The sequence below is a fragment of the Taurulus bubalis genome (assembly GCF_910589615.1).
Source record: "Taurulus bubalis genome assembly, chromosome: 4".
Taxonomy (NCBI): Eukaryota; Metazoa; Chordata; class Actinopteri; order Perciformes; family Cottidae; genus Taurulus; species Taurulus bubalis.
Genome location: NC_136592.1, coordinates 33,379,960 through 33,399,913, shown reverse-complemented (window position 1 = coordinate 33,399,913; position 19,954 = coordinate 33,379,960). Strand labels below are relative to the sequence as shown.

The window sequence follows — 19,954 nt, the reverse complement described above, 5'->3', positions numbered from 1 at the left end:
CAATTCAACAAGCTTAAGAGGAGGAAAACACTTCATCTGTATACTCGTCGAGCTTTGATAGCTTAGACCGCTTCGCTGTTTCCCATCATATCTTTAAGAAATATATGTAAAATTCATCGGAGAAGAACGCGGAGAATCACACCACGGCATTAGTAGGCTGAAGACATCTGTGCTCGAGACATTTGTATTCTTCCTCGCATCCTTTCAACTGTTTTCTAGGTTAGATTTATGTATTTGCACTTATAAAGCGGGAAGATGAGAGGAAATAGATTCTGCAGATGCGTTTGCTTTGCTTACTAAACAGCACCAGCCTTCACGGGCATCCCATAACTAATTCACGGTGGCCTGAATTTGCACTTGCTGTAGTTTGCAATTAGAAAAGATTGTTTCCTTCTCAACTAAATGAAGTGATGGATGAAAAGTAGACGCTGTGGAGTAGAGCTCTGATGTGATCCAGTGTTGCTTCACAGATTGGAGGCTTTGGATGTTGGAAGACTTCAGCAGACCACGGTTACACCAACTGACTTCTGTTTTCACGACTGAATCACACACACAGCATGTGTTGGGTGTGAGGTCTTGAAAGTGTGTCAGTTGTGATTGAATTGTTATTACTGACACTGTGACCTACTTTGTGTTTTTGATGGTGGCGAGTACAAATTGTGTGTGTGTGTGTGTGTGTGTGTGTGTGTCTGTGTGTAGGCATGGAAGGGGACGGCGAGGTGCTCATCAGCCCGGTGCAGAACTGCAGCCACTGCAACACCGACGAATGCTACGAGACCAAGGACGGCATCGTGTGCTACTGCGACGAAGACCTGATCCTGGCGCCGGACGGGGTGTCCTGCATCAACGCCACAGGTCTGACACACACACACACACACACACACACACACACACACACACGATGGAGGACCCTTCTCTATTTCCCTCTCTTCCACACAAGTGTGTGGAATTAATCCAAACGCAGAAGAAAAAAAAGGACTTCAGCTGAGTGTAATTGTACCTGTAATAGACTGTGACTCAGTGAGCGGTTGATGAATTAATCTGCAGAAGTAATTAAGCCTGGAAGGCTTTGCACTTAATGGCATCTTTATCTGAGGAAAGGCTATTTTTTGGGGGGTAATTGTGCCTTAATCATTCATAATAATAATCAATCCCTAGCATAAGTTCATAAAAACTCTCTGTGAAAGCAGACCAGAGCTCTTCCTCTCATCATCAAAGGGTTCAGACCAAAAGGCCTCACCTGGATGCTGTCGTGGTATTCTACCACGGCTTTTCAACGCATTGCATAACGGGCTTTGTCAAGCTGCGACTGTGCATTAGAACATTTCAACCTCGACTATGAAAACAGTATAAATCTGTATGCACACATGAGTCTTCTTCCTGGTTAAACTGCAACAAAGGAGTGGAGACAACGGCGCTGCCCCTTCAATTATGATTTGTAATCTCCGATGAAACCCGAGTACACGAATGTAGATCTGAAAATGAATTACTGTGGCAGAATGTCACTTTATAATGTGAAGCCAAATCACGGGGCTATTACCATTTCAATGATATCTTTATGACCTAGAGTTTCTCCTTGCCCTATGATTTGTAAATCTGTTCTCAGTAATGACGAGCAATAGATAATGCTGTGATGCTAGGTCACACGAAAGGTCACTATCTCAATGTGGTGTCTCTCGCTCTCGCTCAGTGTGCAGATTTATTTATTTTCCCTCTCGGCTCAGACAAGTGCAAGGAGCCCCCCCCCCCCCCCCCCCCCCCCCCCCGAACAGGGGATTGACATGCACCGGCCGTCGCCGCTCTGTTGCGTCATCGCTTCCACATCATTAATTAAGTGGCGGATCAGAGTGGCGAAGTGAATGTTAATACTCCTCTGGGGGAGATAACTGTTGCTTCCCCTTGTCTTTGCAGAGGTGCACCTGCTGACCCCCCCAGCCGTCGCTCTCCCACCTGGCGCTGGGTCTGTCCGTGGGCACCTCGGCCCTCATCGCCGCCCTGCTGCTGGCCGTGTCCGGAGTCATGATCAGTGAGTCAGGTCCAGATGTGTTTCATCTTATTTATTGAAAAAGAAAAAGTTTGTTGTCCACTTGTTCATCCTTTCTTTTCAGACCTTCTTCACAAGTGTGTGTAACTTTTGGTTCAAGCTAAATGCTCCATGATATGGTGAAATATGTGGATAAACTAAAAGTTGATGGCTGTGATGATGCTGGTGATTTCTGTACTTATTTTAAACCCATAGAAGACCTTTCTTAAACAAAGAAGGGAAAGTTAAAGTAGTCGTACTGAGCCTCAAGCTGAACTGTGGGATTTGAATTTTCTGCTTCCGTCTTCAGCTTGTTCAAGAGACACATATTGTCTCACACACACACACACACACACACACACACACACACACACACACCCCTCTCCAGTGGCTGGTCTCTCAGACGGCCCTCAGCAGGTTGTTGAAGTGAACCTCGCGGCCCACGCAGACACACGTCTGCTTGGCTGCTTTCAGGCTATTACAGCCAGACATGAGCACTCATTGAGCCATCAGCTCTTCCACACACACACACACACACACACACACACACACACACCTTTACAGTGCACATACATTAGCGAAGACGAGGCGGGCGCTGAGGAGGTGTGGGAATACCTCTGTGATGAATGAAATGTGCTAATGATGGATGGCTGCTTAGCCGGCAGCTGACAGCGCTCCTACATTAGAAAGCACTTGGTAAATAAATAACTTCCCCCCCCCCCCCCTCCACACACACACACACACACACACACACACACACACACACACACACACACACACACACACACACACACACACACACACACACACACAGCAACTAATGTGTTTCTAAGCTCAGGTAGCGGCTCCCAGTGTGTGCACACTGCTCTACACGGAGGTGCATTTGTTTACCCGTCTTGGTTTCATCCACACTGCTGCCACACGCATGTGATTGTGTCTTTTTTCTACGTGAACAAATCTACCAGACATGTTTAAACGCTGAGGACCTAATTCAGAAACATTTTGCATGTGAATGATTTAGAAAGACAAATCTGGCATCAGATGGAGGGGAATCAATATTTCACGGACACAAAGGAATTCTATTTCGTAAAGAAAACTGCTCGTGAACAAGCAAAAGGTCTTTAGAGAAATAATAACAGTAGAAGCTTTGTGTGCTTTGGCTGCCAGCGTCGCTTTTCTACAAGACCATGTGTTAAAAGGTTTTATTCGCTTCTTTTTTTTAATGCAGATTTCTCAGTTGTTTCATTTTCCGCTCACCAGTGTACAGGCGTAAACACACCGAGCTGCAGTCCATCCAGCTGGAGCTGCAGAGTCCCGACTGCAAGCTCAGTAAGCTGCGGGCGTCCACCATCATGACCGACTACAACCCCAACTACTGCTTCGGCGGCAAGACGGCGTCCGTCAACGACCTGAAGGAAGTACCGCGGCGCAACATCTCCCTCACCAGGTGAGGAAGACAGATGAAAACGTCCACGCTGCTCGACATGCGCCGCTTCCTGGAACATTATGACCTCATCGCGTTTCCTGGAACATTATGACCTCATCGCGTTTCCTGCAACATTATGACCTCATCGCGTTTCCTGCAACATTATGACCTCATCGCGGGGGAAAAGACGGCGTGAACCACTGAGTTGAATGCACCTCTGACTCGAGCACAGCGGCTTCTGACCAAACCTGACGAGTCGAGCCGCTCACTTTAATTGTAATGGAAATCCACCGGTACAAACTATTTAAATGGGGTGGACTCATGAATGCAGCATGGTGTGTGAAGTCACAGTTCAAATAAAGCCTGAAATATTAAAGCCTTCTAAACTATGGGTCCACTGCAGTCATCCAAGATGCCGGGGAATTATTTTTGCAGGGCTCTTTTTCAATTTTTAATGGATCTTTCATGTGTTTATAGTTCACCAGTTTATCATTCTGGTTCCTAATCTTTGCGATTAATTCATTTTCTTGTCGACCCCATGAATATTTACTAGCACTCGGATTTATTTAGAGCATGAATCAAGTTAAATGGCTGCAAATGTTGAAGTTTAAACGATAATTTGGTGTTAAAGTTCATCGTTTCACCATCAGCTCATCAGCCTGGTTAGAAAAGAGACGAGCTGTTGGTGAATGTATTTATGTATTTTATTTATTTCCCTAGTACTCCACAGGTGACCATTCTTTGGACGTAGGTCTAACAAGGACATGTTTCACTGCTGGCTGCTGCCGATGTCGTCAGCTCAAAGTGAATGAACTGTAAATAATGCATGTGCGTCTCCAGGGGCCTGGGACATGGCGCTTTCGGTGAAGTGTATGAAGGGCTGGCGGTGGGGATACCGGGCGAGCTGAGCCCCCTGCAAGTGGCCGTCAAGGTGAGGACCTTTTGGATCGATTGCATTTTTCTGTTTTTCAAAGTTCAAACTTTGACTGAATCAAATTAGAACCACGGGGACTTGTAACTTAATTATACACCACCATACTTTGGTACCAATAATTACTTTTCTTAGGATAGGAGATCATTAGTTTTTTATTGCAATTGAAGACATTATAGCACAAATAATGAATGGAGACACATAACTGGATATCATATAATATATATATATATATATATAACGATAAAATGCTGCTGGAAATCAGTGGCTTGCCCCCTTTGGATTGGACATGAAGGAGTTCAAGTTTCTCTGGAGCGGTGGAGATACTGTGTATATCAAACTTATCGCCATTCATTGCACTGAGTCCTATCGTTCTGTATTTACAACAGACCCTTCCGGAGGTTTGCTCCGAGCAAGACGAGCTGGACTTCCTCATGGAGGCCCTCATTATCAGGTGAGCCGCTGAGACAATGAGCAGAATTCTGTCTCTCAAGCGGGTCCAACAAAGCCGTTTCTGACGCTGCGTTCATGCCCCCGCAGTAAGTTCAGCCACCAGAACATCGTGCGCTGTGTCGGAGTCAGTCTGCAGGCCATGCCGCGGTTCATTCTGCTGGAGCTGATGGCCGGAGGAGACCTCAAGTCCTTCCTGAGGGAGACCAGACCCCGGCTGGTGAGACACGCCGCTGCGCGTCATCATTGAACATCGTTTGCATGGATTTGTAATAACTGTTCTCGTCATTGAACACACTTGCCTCTGATATAATCACTAACATTGCATTCTGGGTATTTCTCTGTTTCCTATCTGTTTGATCAGGAGCACCCGTCCAGCCTGACCATGGTGGATCTTCTCAATGTGGCCAGAGACATCGCTAAGGGCTGCCAGTATCTGGAGGAGAACCAATTCATACACAGGTGCCGACCTCACATGTTGCACATCAATGTTAAAGCAACATAAACAAGCACAGCACATGAGGATGAGAGGATGTGTTGCATCTCGCCCTACAGTCCTCCTACCTAAACAGATTAGAGAAAAACGAACACTATACGGCACATGTGATTATGCGTACACATATGGGATGCAAAATGTGCGAGGGACAACAAACGCAGTCCGGATTCATTTGCCGACGTCTACTCTGAATTATGAGCTGACTGCATCTGTCCAAGCGTAACATATGGACTCTGCATGCCTTTTGCCTTTGGTGTGATAGCAGAAAGGACAAGTGATGAGTTTAGCATCAGAGCAGCCAGATGGGCAGCCGGCTTGCCTTTTTACGGTCTGTATCCAAGGCACAAGTCTCCTTCTATATCCATATTCACAGCTGTTGGTGAACCGGAGGGGAAAGAATAAAAAAAAAAAAATCCTTCTCTTGAATCCCAAAGACCGCCTTCATGGATTTCTTGTGTGGAAAGTCAGGTACGTGTCGAAAGGGGAGAAAAGGGTCAAAGTTGCTCCCATAATCACATCAAGACCATTCAAGTGCATCCCTCTTCCTTCACGTCTCTTTGACTTCAGAGGAATTGGCCAATGACAAACGAGCCTCTTAAACCGCGTTGGCCCCAACGTGGCACAGCGAAGCCCCATCAATCCATCTAATGGCCGACTCTTCTCAGGAGCTTCTGTGCAGCCCGCCTTTCTGCCTCCGAACATGTATTAAAATTCATCCTAAGACTGTCCTTGAGACTAATTTCAGTTTTTATGGAGGCGTGTTTACCCGGGGTTGAGTAAAGGGCAGGAGAATGAGGAAGTAGCCGCTCCTCAGAAAAGGCAGATTTTTTTTCAAGGCTGGATGAACCGGGGTGTGTGAATGAAGTACAAGTGAACTGACAAGTGAACTGATGAACAAGTGAACTGACATGTCTGAGAATAGCTTGCTTTGGCTTTGGTGTGTTTCTATGCGTTTTCCTGTGGTGACATTTATTCAGCACGCCCTCCTTCCCAACTCGTCGAAGACGGCAGCTTTGTCAGGACCTTGGTGTCACTTCTCAACACACCGGGTTCCCCTCTGGGCCGGAGACCTTCCCTGGTCCACTGCTAACCGTGTGCGGACCAGCTAACTGATAGCATCACTGACATGTTCAACATAGCGCTGTGGCGAGAGAGCGTTCCCATCGAAATGACTCGGCCCCCAATCCGCTGGTGAGAAGAGGTGCCTGCCAAGAGCCGTCTGATGTGTGTTTTAATATTCTTTATAATAAAAGACAACACCTGCCCCGGCCACAGACTGTTCACCGCGTTGCCGTCTGGCGAGATACAAAGTGTGAGACCTGAGCTCCTCCTCCGCCCTGATATCGTTTGTTTGTGTGTGTTTTTATTAGGGCTGCAACTAACGATTATTTTAACAATCGATTAATCGGTTGATTATTTTTTCGATTAATCGATGAATCGGATAAAAAAATGTTTTTATCAAAAAAGCGTTCATTCAGTTTGCAAAACATCTTCAGAAAGCACCAACAGGTTGCTCCTTGAACATCCCTGAGCTGTTCATTAAAACAACAAAATGGACTAACACTAAAAACATACACATGTATGCTTTACATCTGCCAAATGTGAGCCCTTTTTACTGTAATTGATCCCTCCAGAGGCTGCATTTACATACCCTGCTTTATCAATATGTATGAAATACTGGACAGAGGGAAGCTGTACTGCTCCATATAGAGCGTCCTCTTCCTTAAACTCTTTCATTCTGGGTCTCTTATGACCACGACGTCACGTTGTTGGCTAAGCCCAACGACGTGATTTGCTTCATTCTACTTTGAGTCGAAAAAAAAAAAAAACCTGCAGCCAGATCCTCCGGTGAGCCGGTTTAACGTTAACGAGTGACAGCGTGAACTGAACCAGACGGGGGGTGACGGCATGTTTCATCACGTTACGTTTTCTACAAGCAAGACTGAACTGTAACGGAACATAACGGAACTTTAACGACAATACACAACCAAACACGTTAGCTAACGCGATAGCAAGCTGACTAGCTTCCATTAAAAACAAGTTTGAAGAACATGAAGACGCTGATTGGCCAAGACTCGACTTGTCAAAGATCTTCTATTTTTGAGAAGATCACGACCTCAGCTTTTCTCGTGTCTCACTCCAATCTCAGAAACGCTGGCCGGCCAGTTGCTTTGCTCTGCTCTTTTTTTTCTTCTCCGCGACTTATTGCCCGGCGTAATAATCGCGCGACACAACGAATCGATAATGAAATTCGTTGCCAACACTTTTGATAATCGATTTTATCGATTCGTTGTTGCAGCCCTAGTTTTTATACGTTATACGTAGTTTTTATACGTACGTAGCAAAATTGGACAAAATGCATTTCGTAAATGAATTAACCTTGGAGTCTGTAACCTTGTACTTCCTGATCAAAACACGAACAGAGCTAATACTACGTCACCTGACGGTCCTATGGAGGCCAGAGCGCCATCGTCTGACTAAGCTGCCGAGTTAGTGAGAAAGACCCCGAGCCAGATTTTCTGTTGCTACTCTCCTGATACTTCATTTTTACAACAGACTCCGTACTCGCATTGGAAATTGCAGAGGAGAGTCGGGTAGATTCAGGCAACCCGGGGTGTTAAAACAGAGATTGTTCCTCAAAGTGCTGCAGTGAAGCGGCTCTTTAAAGCGCAGTTACAATTAGCTGTAAATAAGGCCTGTGAGCCAGTTAATATTGTTTTAATAGCAGCCTGCTCTCACATCACTGAGCTGCATGTACAATAGCAACGTGTCCTTCCCTGCAGCCCTCAGCCAGTCTGCGATGCTCCGGCTGCATTTCTCGCCGACAAGCAAAAACAAATCATTTGCATGATTTCTTCCGAGTCATTAAACAAACTGCTTGGATTCAGCTGCAGCTCCTCGTGAGAAAGGAACTTGTCTTTGTGTGTACGCCTGCTGATTTCTATGCTATGATATATTTTATTCCATTTCCTGAGACCTAATGGATTGATTCATACACTACTTGTTCCCCGAACAGCAAATGTTGCTTTGCGATACCACAATTTAGTAAACACTCGTTTAACTGCTTCAATCTGGGGGAAGCAAATGGACGCCCGACTCACAAGGTTGTTTTTGTTGTTTTATTGCATCATAAATCATTTCACATCAAAGTGGAAGTAGTGCTATAATATTATACGTGGAACGTTCCAAACACTTCTGGCACACTGAAGTGGGCCAACCATGCATAGTGTAGTCCCCTTTCTTAAAAAGCCCTCAGTGTAGATCAGTCTGAACTATTACTTTATCCTCATTGTGTCATTTCACATCCACGTTCATCAGAGTTGCTGTTTCACAGCGTCCTCTTCCCCAGCCACATGACGTTATTTAGATGTTTAGGAGCCGTGTGCGACGTCACTTCTTAGGATGTTAAGTCCTCACACACACACCCTCACACAGCAGAACCCGCCTCAAACACTCCCCACACCAGCACAGTGCAAACAGGAGACTTCTGCATGTTTTCCTCTGAGCGACTCTGCCTCGTATTCTGTGGAACAGCTCCATCTTCTCCCTGGACGCGCCGCGCGTGCAGAGCTATAAAGGCTCCGGAGGAGACGGTACACTTTGCCAGCTTGCCCGGGGCAACGCTGTCGTCACACTGAGCCCCAGACCCAACGGGGTGGGGGGGTTTCACACATGGAGCTCTCTTATAGACGCACATCTATAAAGCTGGTGCAGGCGAGACCAGGCATGAGCAGAGCTGTGTGAATGTGAGCGTTACGGCTGTATATTAACCTACGGACCTGTATGTTGTTTTTGCTCATCTTTCAGGGACATTGCAGCTCGGAATTGCCTACTGACCTGCAAAGGGCCGGGCCGCGTCGCCAAGATTGGAGACTTTGGGATGGCTCGAGACATTTACAGGTACAAATGAATGACTGATGGAGGACAGCAGGCGAGTTCGCCTGAGTCTAAATAAGGTCTGAAGACGGGGTTCGGCCCAGTGAGCTCACATCAAACTGAGAAATACGGAAGAAAAATGGATCTTTGGAAAACAAATAGGAGTGAGCATGCGGTAGACGCCGGTTCCACGCAGCAATCCTCAGGCTGGGCCGAACGATGGCGGTTGTATACGAACAAAACATGTAAATCAAATCACTTTCATTTTTACATTTCCTCTGAGGAAATACCCAGGATTGATTTTCTTGACTGTTGTTGCAGCTAATGGGCCTCATCGCGCACTAAGGAAGATCTCACTGCCGTTACAGAGAGAACTCTTCTACACGTGCTAATCACTGCAAACAAGAAACATAAAAAAAACACCCATATGAATATATTTAACAAGCATTATCTAATCTAGAAATCTTATGGTTAAAGTGCAACTTGACCGCAAGCTTTCACTTCACTGCCCTCTCTTGGTACGTGCCAAGCCAATGGAAACCACCCGGCATCACGACTGGGTGTGTGTGTGTGAGGTCAGGGTGTGTGTGTGTGTGTGAGGTCAGGGTGTGTGTGTGTGTGTGAGGTCAGGGTGTGTGTGTGTGTGTGAGGTCAGGGTGTGTGTGAGGTCAGGGTGTGTGTGAGGGGTCAGGGTGTGTGTGTGAGGTCAGGGTGTGTGTGAGGTCAGGGTGTGTGTGTGTGTGTGTGAGGTCAGGGTGTGTGTGTGGGAGGTCAGGGTGTGTGTGTGTGAGGTCAGGGTGTGTGTGTGGGGTCAGGGTGTGTGTGTGGGGTCAGGGTGTGTGTGTGGGGTCAGGGTGTGTGTGTGAGGTCAGGGTGTGTGTGTGGGGTCAGGGTGTGTGTGTGTGGTCAGGGTGTGTGTGAGGTCAGGGTGTGTGTGTGGGGTCAGGGTGTGTGTGGGGTCAGGGTGTGTGTGTGGGGTCAGGGTGTGTGTGTGGGGTCAGGGTGTGTGTGTGGGGTCAGGGTGTGTGTGGGGTCAGGGTGTGTGTGTGGGGTCAGGGTGTGTGTGGGGTCAGGGTGTGTGTGTGAGGTCAGGGTGTGTGTGTGAGGTCAGGGTGTGTGTGAGGTCAGGGTGTGTGTGTGGGGTCAGGGTGTGTGTGAGGTCAGGGTGTGTGTGTGGGGTCAGGGTGTGTGTGGGGTCAGGGTGTGTGTGTGGGGTCAGGGTGTGTGTGGGGTCAGGGTGTGTGTGTGGGGTCAGGGTGTGTGTGTGGGGTCAGGGTGTGTGTGTGGGGTCAGGGTGTGTGTGTGGTCAGGGTGTGTGTGGGGTCAGGGTGTGTGTGTGGGGTCAGGGTGTGTGTGTGGGGTCAGGGTGTGTGTGTGGGGTCAGGGTGTGTGTGAGGTCAGGGTGTGTGTGTGGGGTCAGGGTGTGTGTGGGGTCAGGGTGTGTGTGTGGGGTCAGGGTGTGTGTGTGGGGTCAGGGTGTGTGTGTGGGGTCAGGGTGTGCGTGTGGGGTCAGGGTGTGTGTGTGGGGTCAGGGTGTGTGTGTGGGGTCAGGGTGTGTGTGTGGGGTCAGGGTGTGCGTGTGGGGTCAGGGTGTGTGTGTGGGGTCAGGGTGTGTGTGTGGGGTCAGGGTGTGTGTGTGGGGTCAGGGTGTGTGTGTGAGGGGTCAGGGTGTGTGTGTGTGGGGTCAGGGTGTGTGTGTGGGGTCAGGGTGTGTGTGTGGGGTCAGGGTGTGTGTGTGGGGTCAGGGTGTGTGTGAGGGGTCAGGGTGTGTGTGGGGTCAGGGTGTGTGTGTGGTCAGGGTGTGTGTGTGGGGTCAGGGTGTGTGTGTGGGGTCAGGGTGTGATGGTTATGATGAGGTCTCCTGCATGAGCACAAAACACCAACATCGTCTTATTGTCACCAGTCACACGCCTCAACTGAGACAAACAGTTTTGAGTGAATTTCTAGGGTGTGGATAATTCTTCAACCGCAGGACGTGACAAATCAAAATAAATCAAAATGCAAGAGCCAAACCACCGGTTCCCCTAAACAGCCGTGAGAGGACACAGTGAGGAGAGATCTCCTTATGCACATATAACCGACAATATATAAGAACAATAATCAGATTCACACCATTTCTGTGAAGTGAACTAACAGCATCAGCTCGTCGTGTAGCCCCGCCCCTCCGACGGGCAACTCCTTTCTCTCAAACTTTTTAATAGAGCCACCACAATGTTCACGTGACACCGTTTCAATGGCGGCACAATCCGGCGGGGAAATGTCCCTCACCCTTTCATCTGGTGAGAGATGAGAGCAGGGGAGATGTGTCACAACATCCAGCTGCATCAGCGCAGCTCTTTCAAATCATCCAACGGAGGGAGAGAGAGAGAGAGAGAGAGAGAGAGAGAGAGACAGTCACTCTCAAAGCATCCGGAAACGGCTGTTGCGCAACACCCCCGGGGAGCCGCATCAGGACCGCTTGATTTAATTGCTGATGTCAGTTTCCCAGGTGCCTGGATGTGAATTTTCTTTTCATCTCTCAGCCCGGAGCCGGGGACCTTTTTCTTTTATCATCGTCGTTACTGCGAGGGGGGGGGGGGGGGGGGGGGGGGGGGGGTTGGTGCGCCCCGCCGCCGGTGTGTGTGTGTGTGTGTGTGTGTGTGTGTTGTTGCCGGTTCATGATGTGGCCCTGCTGCGACGTGACGTGGGACACGGGGAGTTGATTTGAGGCGAGGGACCAGGACGAGGCTTAATGTCATGTTTTTATATTCTGGCATTCGAGCCACAGGCAGAGCAGCACAGGCAGACTCGCTCTCAGACTCGCTCTCAGACTCGCTCTCAGACGCCATCATGAAGCCGTGCACGCATGCCTGCGCACCGGTGATGCGGCGGTAAATAAAAAAAAAAAGCTGGGTAAACAAAAGCTGCCGGTGAGTAATCATCCCGAGGTAAACAGCCGCCATGAAGAGGAATTCACTAAGCTTTGAGAAAGGAGTTGCATCCAATGACCCTATATCCTCTTCATGGTTCATAGTTCACAGGAACTATGTACCACGATGCAGGACTTTAATATTAATGCTTATCTAATAATGCCGGCCTGGTGCGCATGTTAAAGGTGGAAGAAAAACATCCGACCCAATGAACAGACACACATTAGGCTGCACATCGCGTCCTCTCCATCTTCCTCTCCGTTCAAACAAAGCCTGCTCTGTCTCTTGCTGTTAGTTTAGCCTCTCATGCGTCTGCCTTCCTGCTTTCCTTCTGCAGGCGCACAAACGGCACTATGAGCTACAGATTTTAGGGACTGTATTTAAACTTTCCTAATCTGTTCCTACACTGAAAACATGTTTCAGTTGCCATTTACTTAAAAAAAAAAAAAAAGGTAACAATTTCCACACAGAAATTTTAAGTAATTTTTACTCAGACAATTTTTAAGTTAAGTTTACTTACTAATAACAATGTTTTTTTATCCAAAATGGTCAAGTGAATTTTACTTGAAAATTACTTCATGTGAGACATAACATTTACTCAGCCTTTGATAGTAATCTTTATATATAAAGATTTCATATATACCGTCATATAGCCGTAACAACAGTTTATTTTTTATTTTAGACGTTTATTGAGTGCAGCACATGGTAACAACAGTTTTTTATTTTTTATTTTAGACGTTTATTGAGTGCAGCACATGGTAACAACAGTTCTTCAGCAGGCAGCAACATGTCAGAGCTACATGTATTGAAACTGAGTCATGGTTTCTAACTTTTTAACAATTAATAACCCGCAACTAACACTAATAATTGTACATTTATAAAATTACACTGCCGAACTGCATGCTGGGTAGAGTCGCCCACTTTCACATGGCAGGAAGAGACAGACTCTTCCGGTATGTCCCTTCCTGCGGCGGAGTTTCCTGGGTCCTAAGTTCCTCCAGGTTTATCTTCCGAATGAATGAATGTTTTTATTTTTTTTAAATACCGTGAAACCGCCAGAATCTTACAAAATACCGTGATATGAATGTGTGGCCATACCGCCCAGCCCTAGTTGCCAGGTTTACTTGTATCCCCCAAGTACATTTGACTTTGTTGTGTCAGGTGGTACAGTCACTCCAGTCGTGTAGTTAATGTTACTGGGTGTGAATGATCACATTTACTTAAAATAAGGATTCATAATTACTAACAAACACAAAGTAACACATTAAATACAAAGTGACCTTTTAAAGTAAAAGGAATGAAATAATAATTTATTGTAGAATTTACACATATAATATATAATCAGGTAATAATTACATGGCCAAAAGTCTTTTTTTTTCAGTGTAGTCTGTGTTGGTGCTGTTAGCAGTAGTAATACATATGTCCATAAACCCCATGCTTTTATGTAAAAAAACATTTTTAAAAGAGGCCAATCCACCGATAGTCTTATCCTCTACATTTTACTATCCCTCAATCTTTTCAAAAGGTTCCATCACTTGATAAAGAGGCAGATAACTGACTACATAGCGAGGTATCGCAGTGTTTCATACCATCTGGTTATCTCAGGGGACATATCATGAGAAACTGGATGCTTAGCAACCTGCAAACTGAAATAAGAAAATCCAGTCTATATCAGAAAACATGTGATTCAATAAAACAGATTACGGATCCCCTTCCTGCAGGCTCATTAGGAGATAAAGTCCAATGTGCCATGTTGGAAGGAAGTAGTATGTTAACAGTGCTTTCAGTGGAAGCTGCAGTATGTCATAATTTGGAAAGCAGCTTGGAGAACTACCTTTGCAAAGGTGCGCCATGTTTTACTCACGCCATTAGGAGCAGACTGGGCTTCTTCAGGAGAGACGGGCGCTAAGACGGAGCGCTAGGACAGAGAGCTAATACTAGAGACATGTTGTGTTTTTGAACATTCAAATGTAGAAACCTGAAGTTCAAACCCACTGAATTGATCGCGTCATTCTAAGTGATAGATGACGGCGTTGGGTCGCGGCTAATCCGCCAAGCAAACCAGCCCAACTAGTGAGTGTCTCTCTGCGCCACTGCATGTGTGTAATTCTTTCTTCAAGGCCAGCTCGTTATGCCGATACTTTGCTCAGTAAACACGCCTCCCTTTCAGCTACTCTGGCTTGACAGCATGTCATCTGTAATCATCTCTGCTTACTGCTCCCCTGAAGCCACACAGCTGCAGCTACCAGTGAGCAGTCAGCGCTGGCTCTGGTTACTGGCCTCCAGGCGCAAAAATGCAGTTGGTTTCTAATCCGTTTGACCTTTAAACCTGAAGTCCCATCACGGGGAACACCGCGCCTCATCGATGGGTCGGGCGAGCGACGCCGTAGATCGGCAGGACGGATCAGTCGTCGGGTGAATCATCCGCGGCTCGGTCTGCTCGGTCTCAGCTGCGTGACTTACTTATGGTTTCACTTCCACAGATCACGTTTAGGTCATGCTTTTTAAAAACGGCCGGCCAGACACTTTGCCCCTGGTGAGCAGCTGGAGCACAGCTTGAAAATCCTCCTCAAGCAAAAAAAAATTAAAACTCATGACAAAATGTGATGGGTCATGCAGCCCAGAGGCCTTGATGCCATATCTGAGGAGCTCAAGCAAAAAAAACTATTTTACCCAAGCTGTTCTATTCTTTGCCGCCCTGTTTTTATTTGATGCATTGGCAATTCTTTTACTTTTCTGTAGGTTTTTTTTGCTTTAGTTTTTAGCTTTTATTCACCCAGGGAACGCCGACTGAGCATAATGCCCTCTCCTCATCCTGCTTCACGCTCACCTGGGAGCTGCCCACTGTAATTACAGTCCTTATTCCTGTGCAGCCATGTGCAGCAGTCGGTGCTTCTAGTTGAGTTTTTGAAGGCGGAGAGGAAGAGACTGTTACTGCTGCTTCTTTACTTCCCCCTAAAGGCCCACGGATTTGGACTAAGCAACCTTCCAGTCACAAACCTGCGTCTGTCGGCTATCGTAGAGTCTATTCATCAGGAAGCACTTGCCATGTTTGCAAACAACTGCTTAGGGAGTAAAAAAGTGCCACTTTTATGACAAAATCACTTGGGGCCGAACAGATTTACTCCTCTGCAGCAGCAGCAAGCGATGCCAAATGGGGCTTCTTCTTCTTCTTCTTTTTTCTTTTTCCCCGGCCAAACACAGCTGACGCCGCTTAACTGGAAGCTTGATGTCCATTTGTATTGATGGGCCGGGGAGCCGCGCAGCGCCCGGCTCATGTCGGTCCTCGCTGGGCGCCAGGTGACCTCCATCACCATCACCGATCAGATAGAGCGCGTCAGATTATTTCTTTTGACATCGCGAAAGCGCCAGGCGGCATTGAAGGCGGCTCAGCCGAGGATCGACCGGAGGAAAGAAATCTCCCTCTTCCCTCTCGGTCCAGATAAGAAGTCCTTAAAGGGTCTCTCACGCCGACGCGGCGGGAAGCTGGAAACGCGATCGGATCACGGCGCCGATACGGCCGCTGACAGTCCCGTGATTTAATTGCTGGATGTTAGTTTTTTTTAATTTATTTTGTACTCTTTGCTATTGAGGCCAGTGGTGTTGCCATGGTGACGGTGCTGCAAACTGCAGATGCCGGCTTTCATTTTGCAAATATCTTCCTTTCTTTTTTTTATTATTATTAGTGGACAACAAAAATAGTCACATAGTCATCAAGCGTCGCACTCTTCAAAGTGTGCGTCTGTTGCAGGGCGAGCTACTACAGGAAGGGGGGGCGCGCCATGCTGCCGGTGAAGTGGATGCCACCCGAGGCCTTCATGGAGGGCATCTTCACGTCCAAAACAGACACGTGGTGAGCATCCTACCCAACAGCCTCAGTGGAGGCGACGCTCACCCTCACTGTGATGTGTCCTCTTTTCCTTCCTCACCTTCCTCTGTCCTTTAACCCCCTGAGCCTTATGTTTTTTTATTTTTTCTCCCGAATTCCTCGTCTAGCCTCTATCTCATTCTCGTCCTCTGCTCTCATCCTTTACAGCTTCGGCTCCGACGATGCTTTCGGATTTATGGCCCGGTCGTCCTTCGTCTCGCTCCTTCGTCTTCCTCTCCCTGCAGCTCATCTCTCCTCTCTCGTCCTCTGCAGGTCATTCGGGGTGCTGCTGTGGGAGATCTTCTCCTTGGGCTACATGCCGTATCCGAGTCGCAGTAACCAGGAAGTGTTGGAGTTCGTAACCAACGGCGGAAGGATGGACCCACCAAAAAACTGCCCCGGTCCGGTGTAAGTGCAGATCTGCACGCGGATGCCGAAACGTCTTTGCATGTGCCGCACGACCACAAGCGTGATCCCACGAGGTCTAATTAAGCTTCTGGTAGCATGTGACGCATGCACAGCGTGGGCTCTGAGAAGAAACACAAAAGGCAAAGATGAAAGCAGCGATGGCTGGCTGGTCCTCACACGTAAGAGGAGTTGTGACCCAGAAGGTGCCGGGCGATGGACGGCCCTTCAGTCTGGAAAACACATCAACAGTTTCCTTTCATGTCCGCCTCCCAAGTGGTGGGAGGCCGATGGAGAGCTTAGAAACCATTTCCACATAACACTGTAGTTCTCACTCACTGCCGCTCATGCCAACTCTATTATAAAAACATACATGTGCACACGCCTGTTGGCCGCGGCTCGGCAGCTTACTCCTCTCATTTAGCATCTCCTGCGTACTTCTCACTCTGGAAAAAAATACAAATAAAATAAGCATGGCCCTGTGGTTCAATTGGTTGCGAAACAGTCTCACAACATGACTCTCTCTCTCTCTCACACTCACACACACACACACACACACACAAACACACACACCTAAAAGCGGTAGCCGCGGTTGGAATCAGCCGATCAATTAAAAATGCGTTATCTAAGGATGTCCCTCCACTGGTAGCTCGTCCTCCTCTCTGCGTCTCCCATTTAACACAAATCACTCAAACTGGTGGGAGACAATTATTAGGAGTATTTTGACACGAGAGGTCATTTGTTAAAGCGAGGGTGATGAGCTGGTTAGCCTTTGTTTTGGGAGCGGGAAAAGAAACCAGTTCTCATTAAACGTGTTGTGTCGTGCGTCTCCAGGTACCGCATCATGACCCAGAGCTGGCAGCATCAGCCGGAGGACAGGCCCAACTTCTCCACCATCCTGGAGAGAATCGACTACTGCTTACAGGTAACACTGCGACTCCAGCAGGGAACGAGGGAACGAGGGCCGGGCGGTTTGAAGGACACGAATGGGCAATATTGCTAATTTTAATTGGGATTGTTTTCTAGATAAAGCTCTAAGTTTGTACCGGTTGTCTATAAAGGATAACACAAGTTTGTGTTCGGTGTAATCGCAACTGATTTCTGCAGGAAACATTATGCTTGTTATCGTTCCAGACGAGCGAGCGAGCGATAGATAGATATACACAGCGCCACATGTGTCAGTTCTACCTTTTGGGGGAAACAACAGGGTGGTAAATCATTAGCATAAGACTTACACTGCATTGCCAGAGACATTTATACAAAAGAATACTGGGGAATGTCTGAAAAAGATGCAATCAGCTAATGCCAGAGGTCTCAATCATAATAAATAACATAGTTCAGATGTTTGATCGAGCATGTTTACTCCAGATAGACATAAAGAATCATATTATTCAGTTTCATGTTTTCTAGTTTGAATAAATCTAATTAGCTTCAGCTGACTACATTTGTTCTCCTCACTTGCAGCTTAGTTATTGATTATGTTCTGAGTGAAATGGTGGCGCCTAAAACATGATTACCCTTTTTTCAAATTACGGATTTGATACAATTTCTAAAATGTATGACAATACTGGAACCACAAAGAATAGCACTCTGATCTCTTGATGGTCTCCATCATTTCAGGACCCTGACGTGGTGACCATGCCGCTGCCGATAGAGTACGGGCCCGTCCCCGAAGAGGAGGAGCGAGTCCCTGTGCGCCCCGATGACCCCTCAGCGCCAACCGTGCAGGTGAACGCCCAGGTGCCTGATGGGGAGGTTCTGCAGCCGCCCCCGTCCTACCCCACTGAGGACAGCCGGAGGGGCGGGGAGCACGCGGTCGAGACCGGCACAGCGTCCGAGGCCAAAGCGGCGGCCCAGTCGTACCTCCACCAGCACCCTCACACGCAGACCTCCATCACCATGACGACCACCAACACAGTCACCTCCACAGCCAACTCCACGCTCACTGCCAAGGGACCTCACGTCGCCACCCAGCCCAGCCCTGAGGGGGGCCACGTCAACCTGGCCTTCACCCAGGGCCACGCGCCAGACAAGGAGGGACACAACGGGAAGAACACCAGCCTCTGGAACCCGACATACGGCTCGTGGTTCCTGCAGCAGAGGAAGCAGCAGCAGCTACAGCAGCAGCAGCAGCAGAGGCAGGGAGGGGTGGGGGGAGCAGGCGGGAGCGGTGGCAGGGTGCCTGGCGAGGGGCAGGAGCATGTGGGCCGGACTGTGGCCGAGGTGGCGGGGGCGCTGGGCCTCCAGCACCAGCACAAGCAGTTCCAGCAGCAGCTCCAGCAGCAGCAGCTCCAGCAGCAGCAGCAGCAGCATCAGCACCAGCTCCAGCAGCAGCACCAGCTGCAGCTGCTGCACCATCAGCAGCAGCAGCAGCAGCAGGGTCTCTGCAGACCTCTGTTGCCCCCACCGCCGCCTCCCGCTGCCCAGTCGCCTCTGCTTTTAGATTCCGCCGCCTTGCCCCCGGTTCCCCTCTACAGACTGAGACGGTTCCCCTGTGGGAACATCGGCTACGGCTACCAAGACCAGGGCCCGCCCCTGGAGGCCGCTCACGGTAACGCCGCTCCTCCGCCTCCTCCGCCCCAGCAGGGCATCTCCTTGCCCTCCTCAGCAGCCCACCAGAGGGGGGTCTCCATCCCCACCTCTGTGTCCCTGGGTCGGTCGGTTCTGTCCGAGGACAGCCGTCCCCTTCTAGTCACCATGGGGACCGTACAGGACCCCAGGCTGCCCAGGATGGAGGGCCACAACGCCACCGTGCTTTAGCCCGAATGCCTGAACCGCCCCCGTCTTTGGCGACCGCGTGTTCGGGACACATGGGAGGAAACACTTCGTCAGGACCGAGTCGGTTTTCCCATCACCCCGACCGGCCAGCCATTTGGGTTTCTTCCTCCAGTTCTCACTGAAACTGAGCTGAATGAGTCCATGAGAACCCTGGAGGTGTGTTAAGCATCTGCAATGGATGCTAAAACACATCGGAAAAACTAGAAGAACAAAAAAATATATAAAAACAAAGCTTTGGGAGGAAAAGGCTGGTTTAAAGAGTTTAAAAATATGTATTTTTTCAATGCTGGAGGGATCACGTGAGTGAGAACCAATCAGACGGAGAGTTTATGGCACAGGAGGACAGCTTTCCATCTGTCGTGCCCGGAGGCGAGGACGCTCGCCATGTGCTCACTGACAGCGGAGGACGTCTCCGGACCAATAGGAGGCGTCGGATCCGTATATTTTGCCAAACTTAAGTCACATACTTTGGTGACCAGTTTGACTGAAGCAGCTGGGAAGTTGCGTCCAGCTCCAGACCCGGAGCCTCCCACTGTTCCTGGTCCTCCGCCTTTTGGGAAACAACTTGTATCAGACTGATTTTACACTGAATTGCCAGAGACATTTATACAACATCAAAAAAAATACTGGGAAAAATGTGTTTGTTGATGTTTGCTTGCCTGCTTATTTATTTATTCATGTGTTTATTTATTATTTGGACGTGGCTCTATAAATTATTCATGAACATGCTTCTTCAAACTTAAACAAATTCATTTTGACATTGACTGGTTTTCACAATTTCTTTGCTGTTTT

At 48.2% G+C, this 19,954-nt stretch overlaps 1 protein-coding gene across 1 annotated transcript in view; it reads left to right on the top strand.

The window, feature by feature from the left end:
• The window catches only part of LOC306736028 (ALK tyrosine kinase receptor-like), a gene marked incomplete at both ends in the record, with an annotated part of 325,018 nt that extends 305,874 nt beyond the window's left edge, over positions 1-19,144 (top strand). The window contains 13 exon segments of the mRNA XM_079217608.1: positions 700-855; positions 1,912-1,925; positions 1,927-2,026; positions 3,284-3,470; positions 4,290-4,380; positions 4,770-4,834; positions 4,921-5,050; positions 5,195-5,292; positions 9,134-9,226; positions 15,863-15,964; positions 16,253-16,387; positions 17,219-17,309; positions 18,005-19,144. Of these exon segments, the coding sequence (XP_079073734.1) occupies positions 700-855; positions 1,912-1,925; positions 1,927-2,026; positions 3,284-3,470; positions 4,290-4,380; positions 4,770-4,834; positions 4,921-5,050; positions 5,195-5,292; positions 9,134-9,226; positions 15,863-15,964; positions 16,253-16,387; positions 17,219-17,309; positions 18,005-19,144 (2,402 nt within the window).
• Positions 19,145-19,954: the final 810 nt, after the last annotated feature.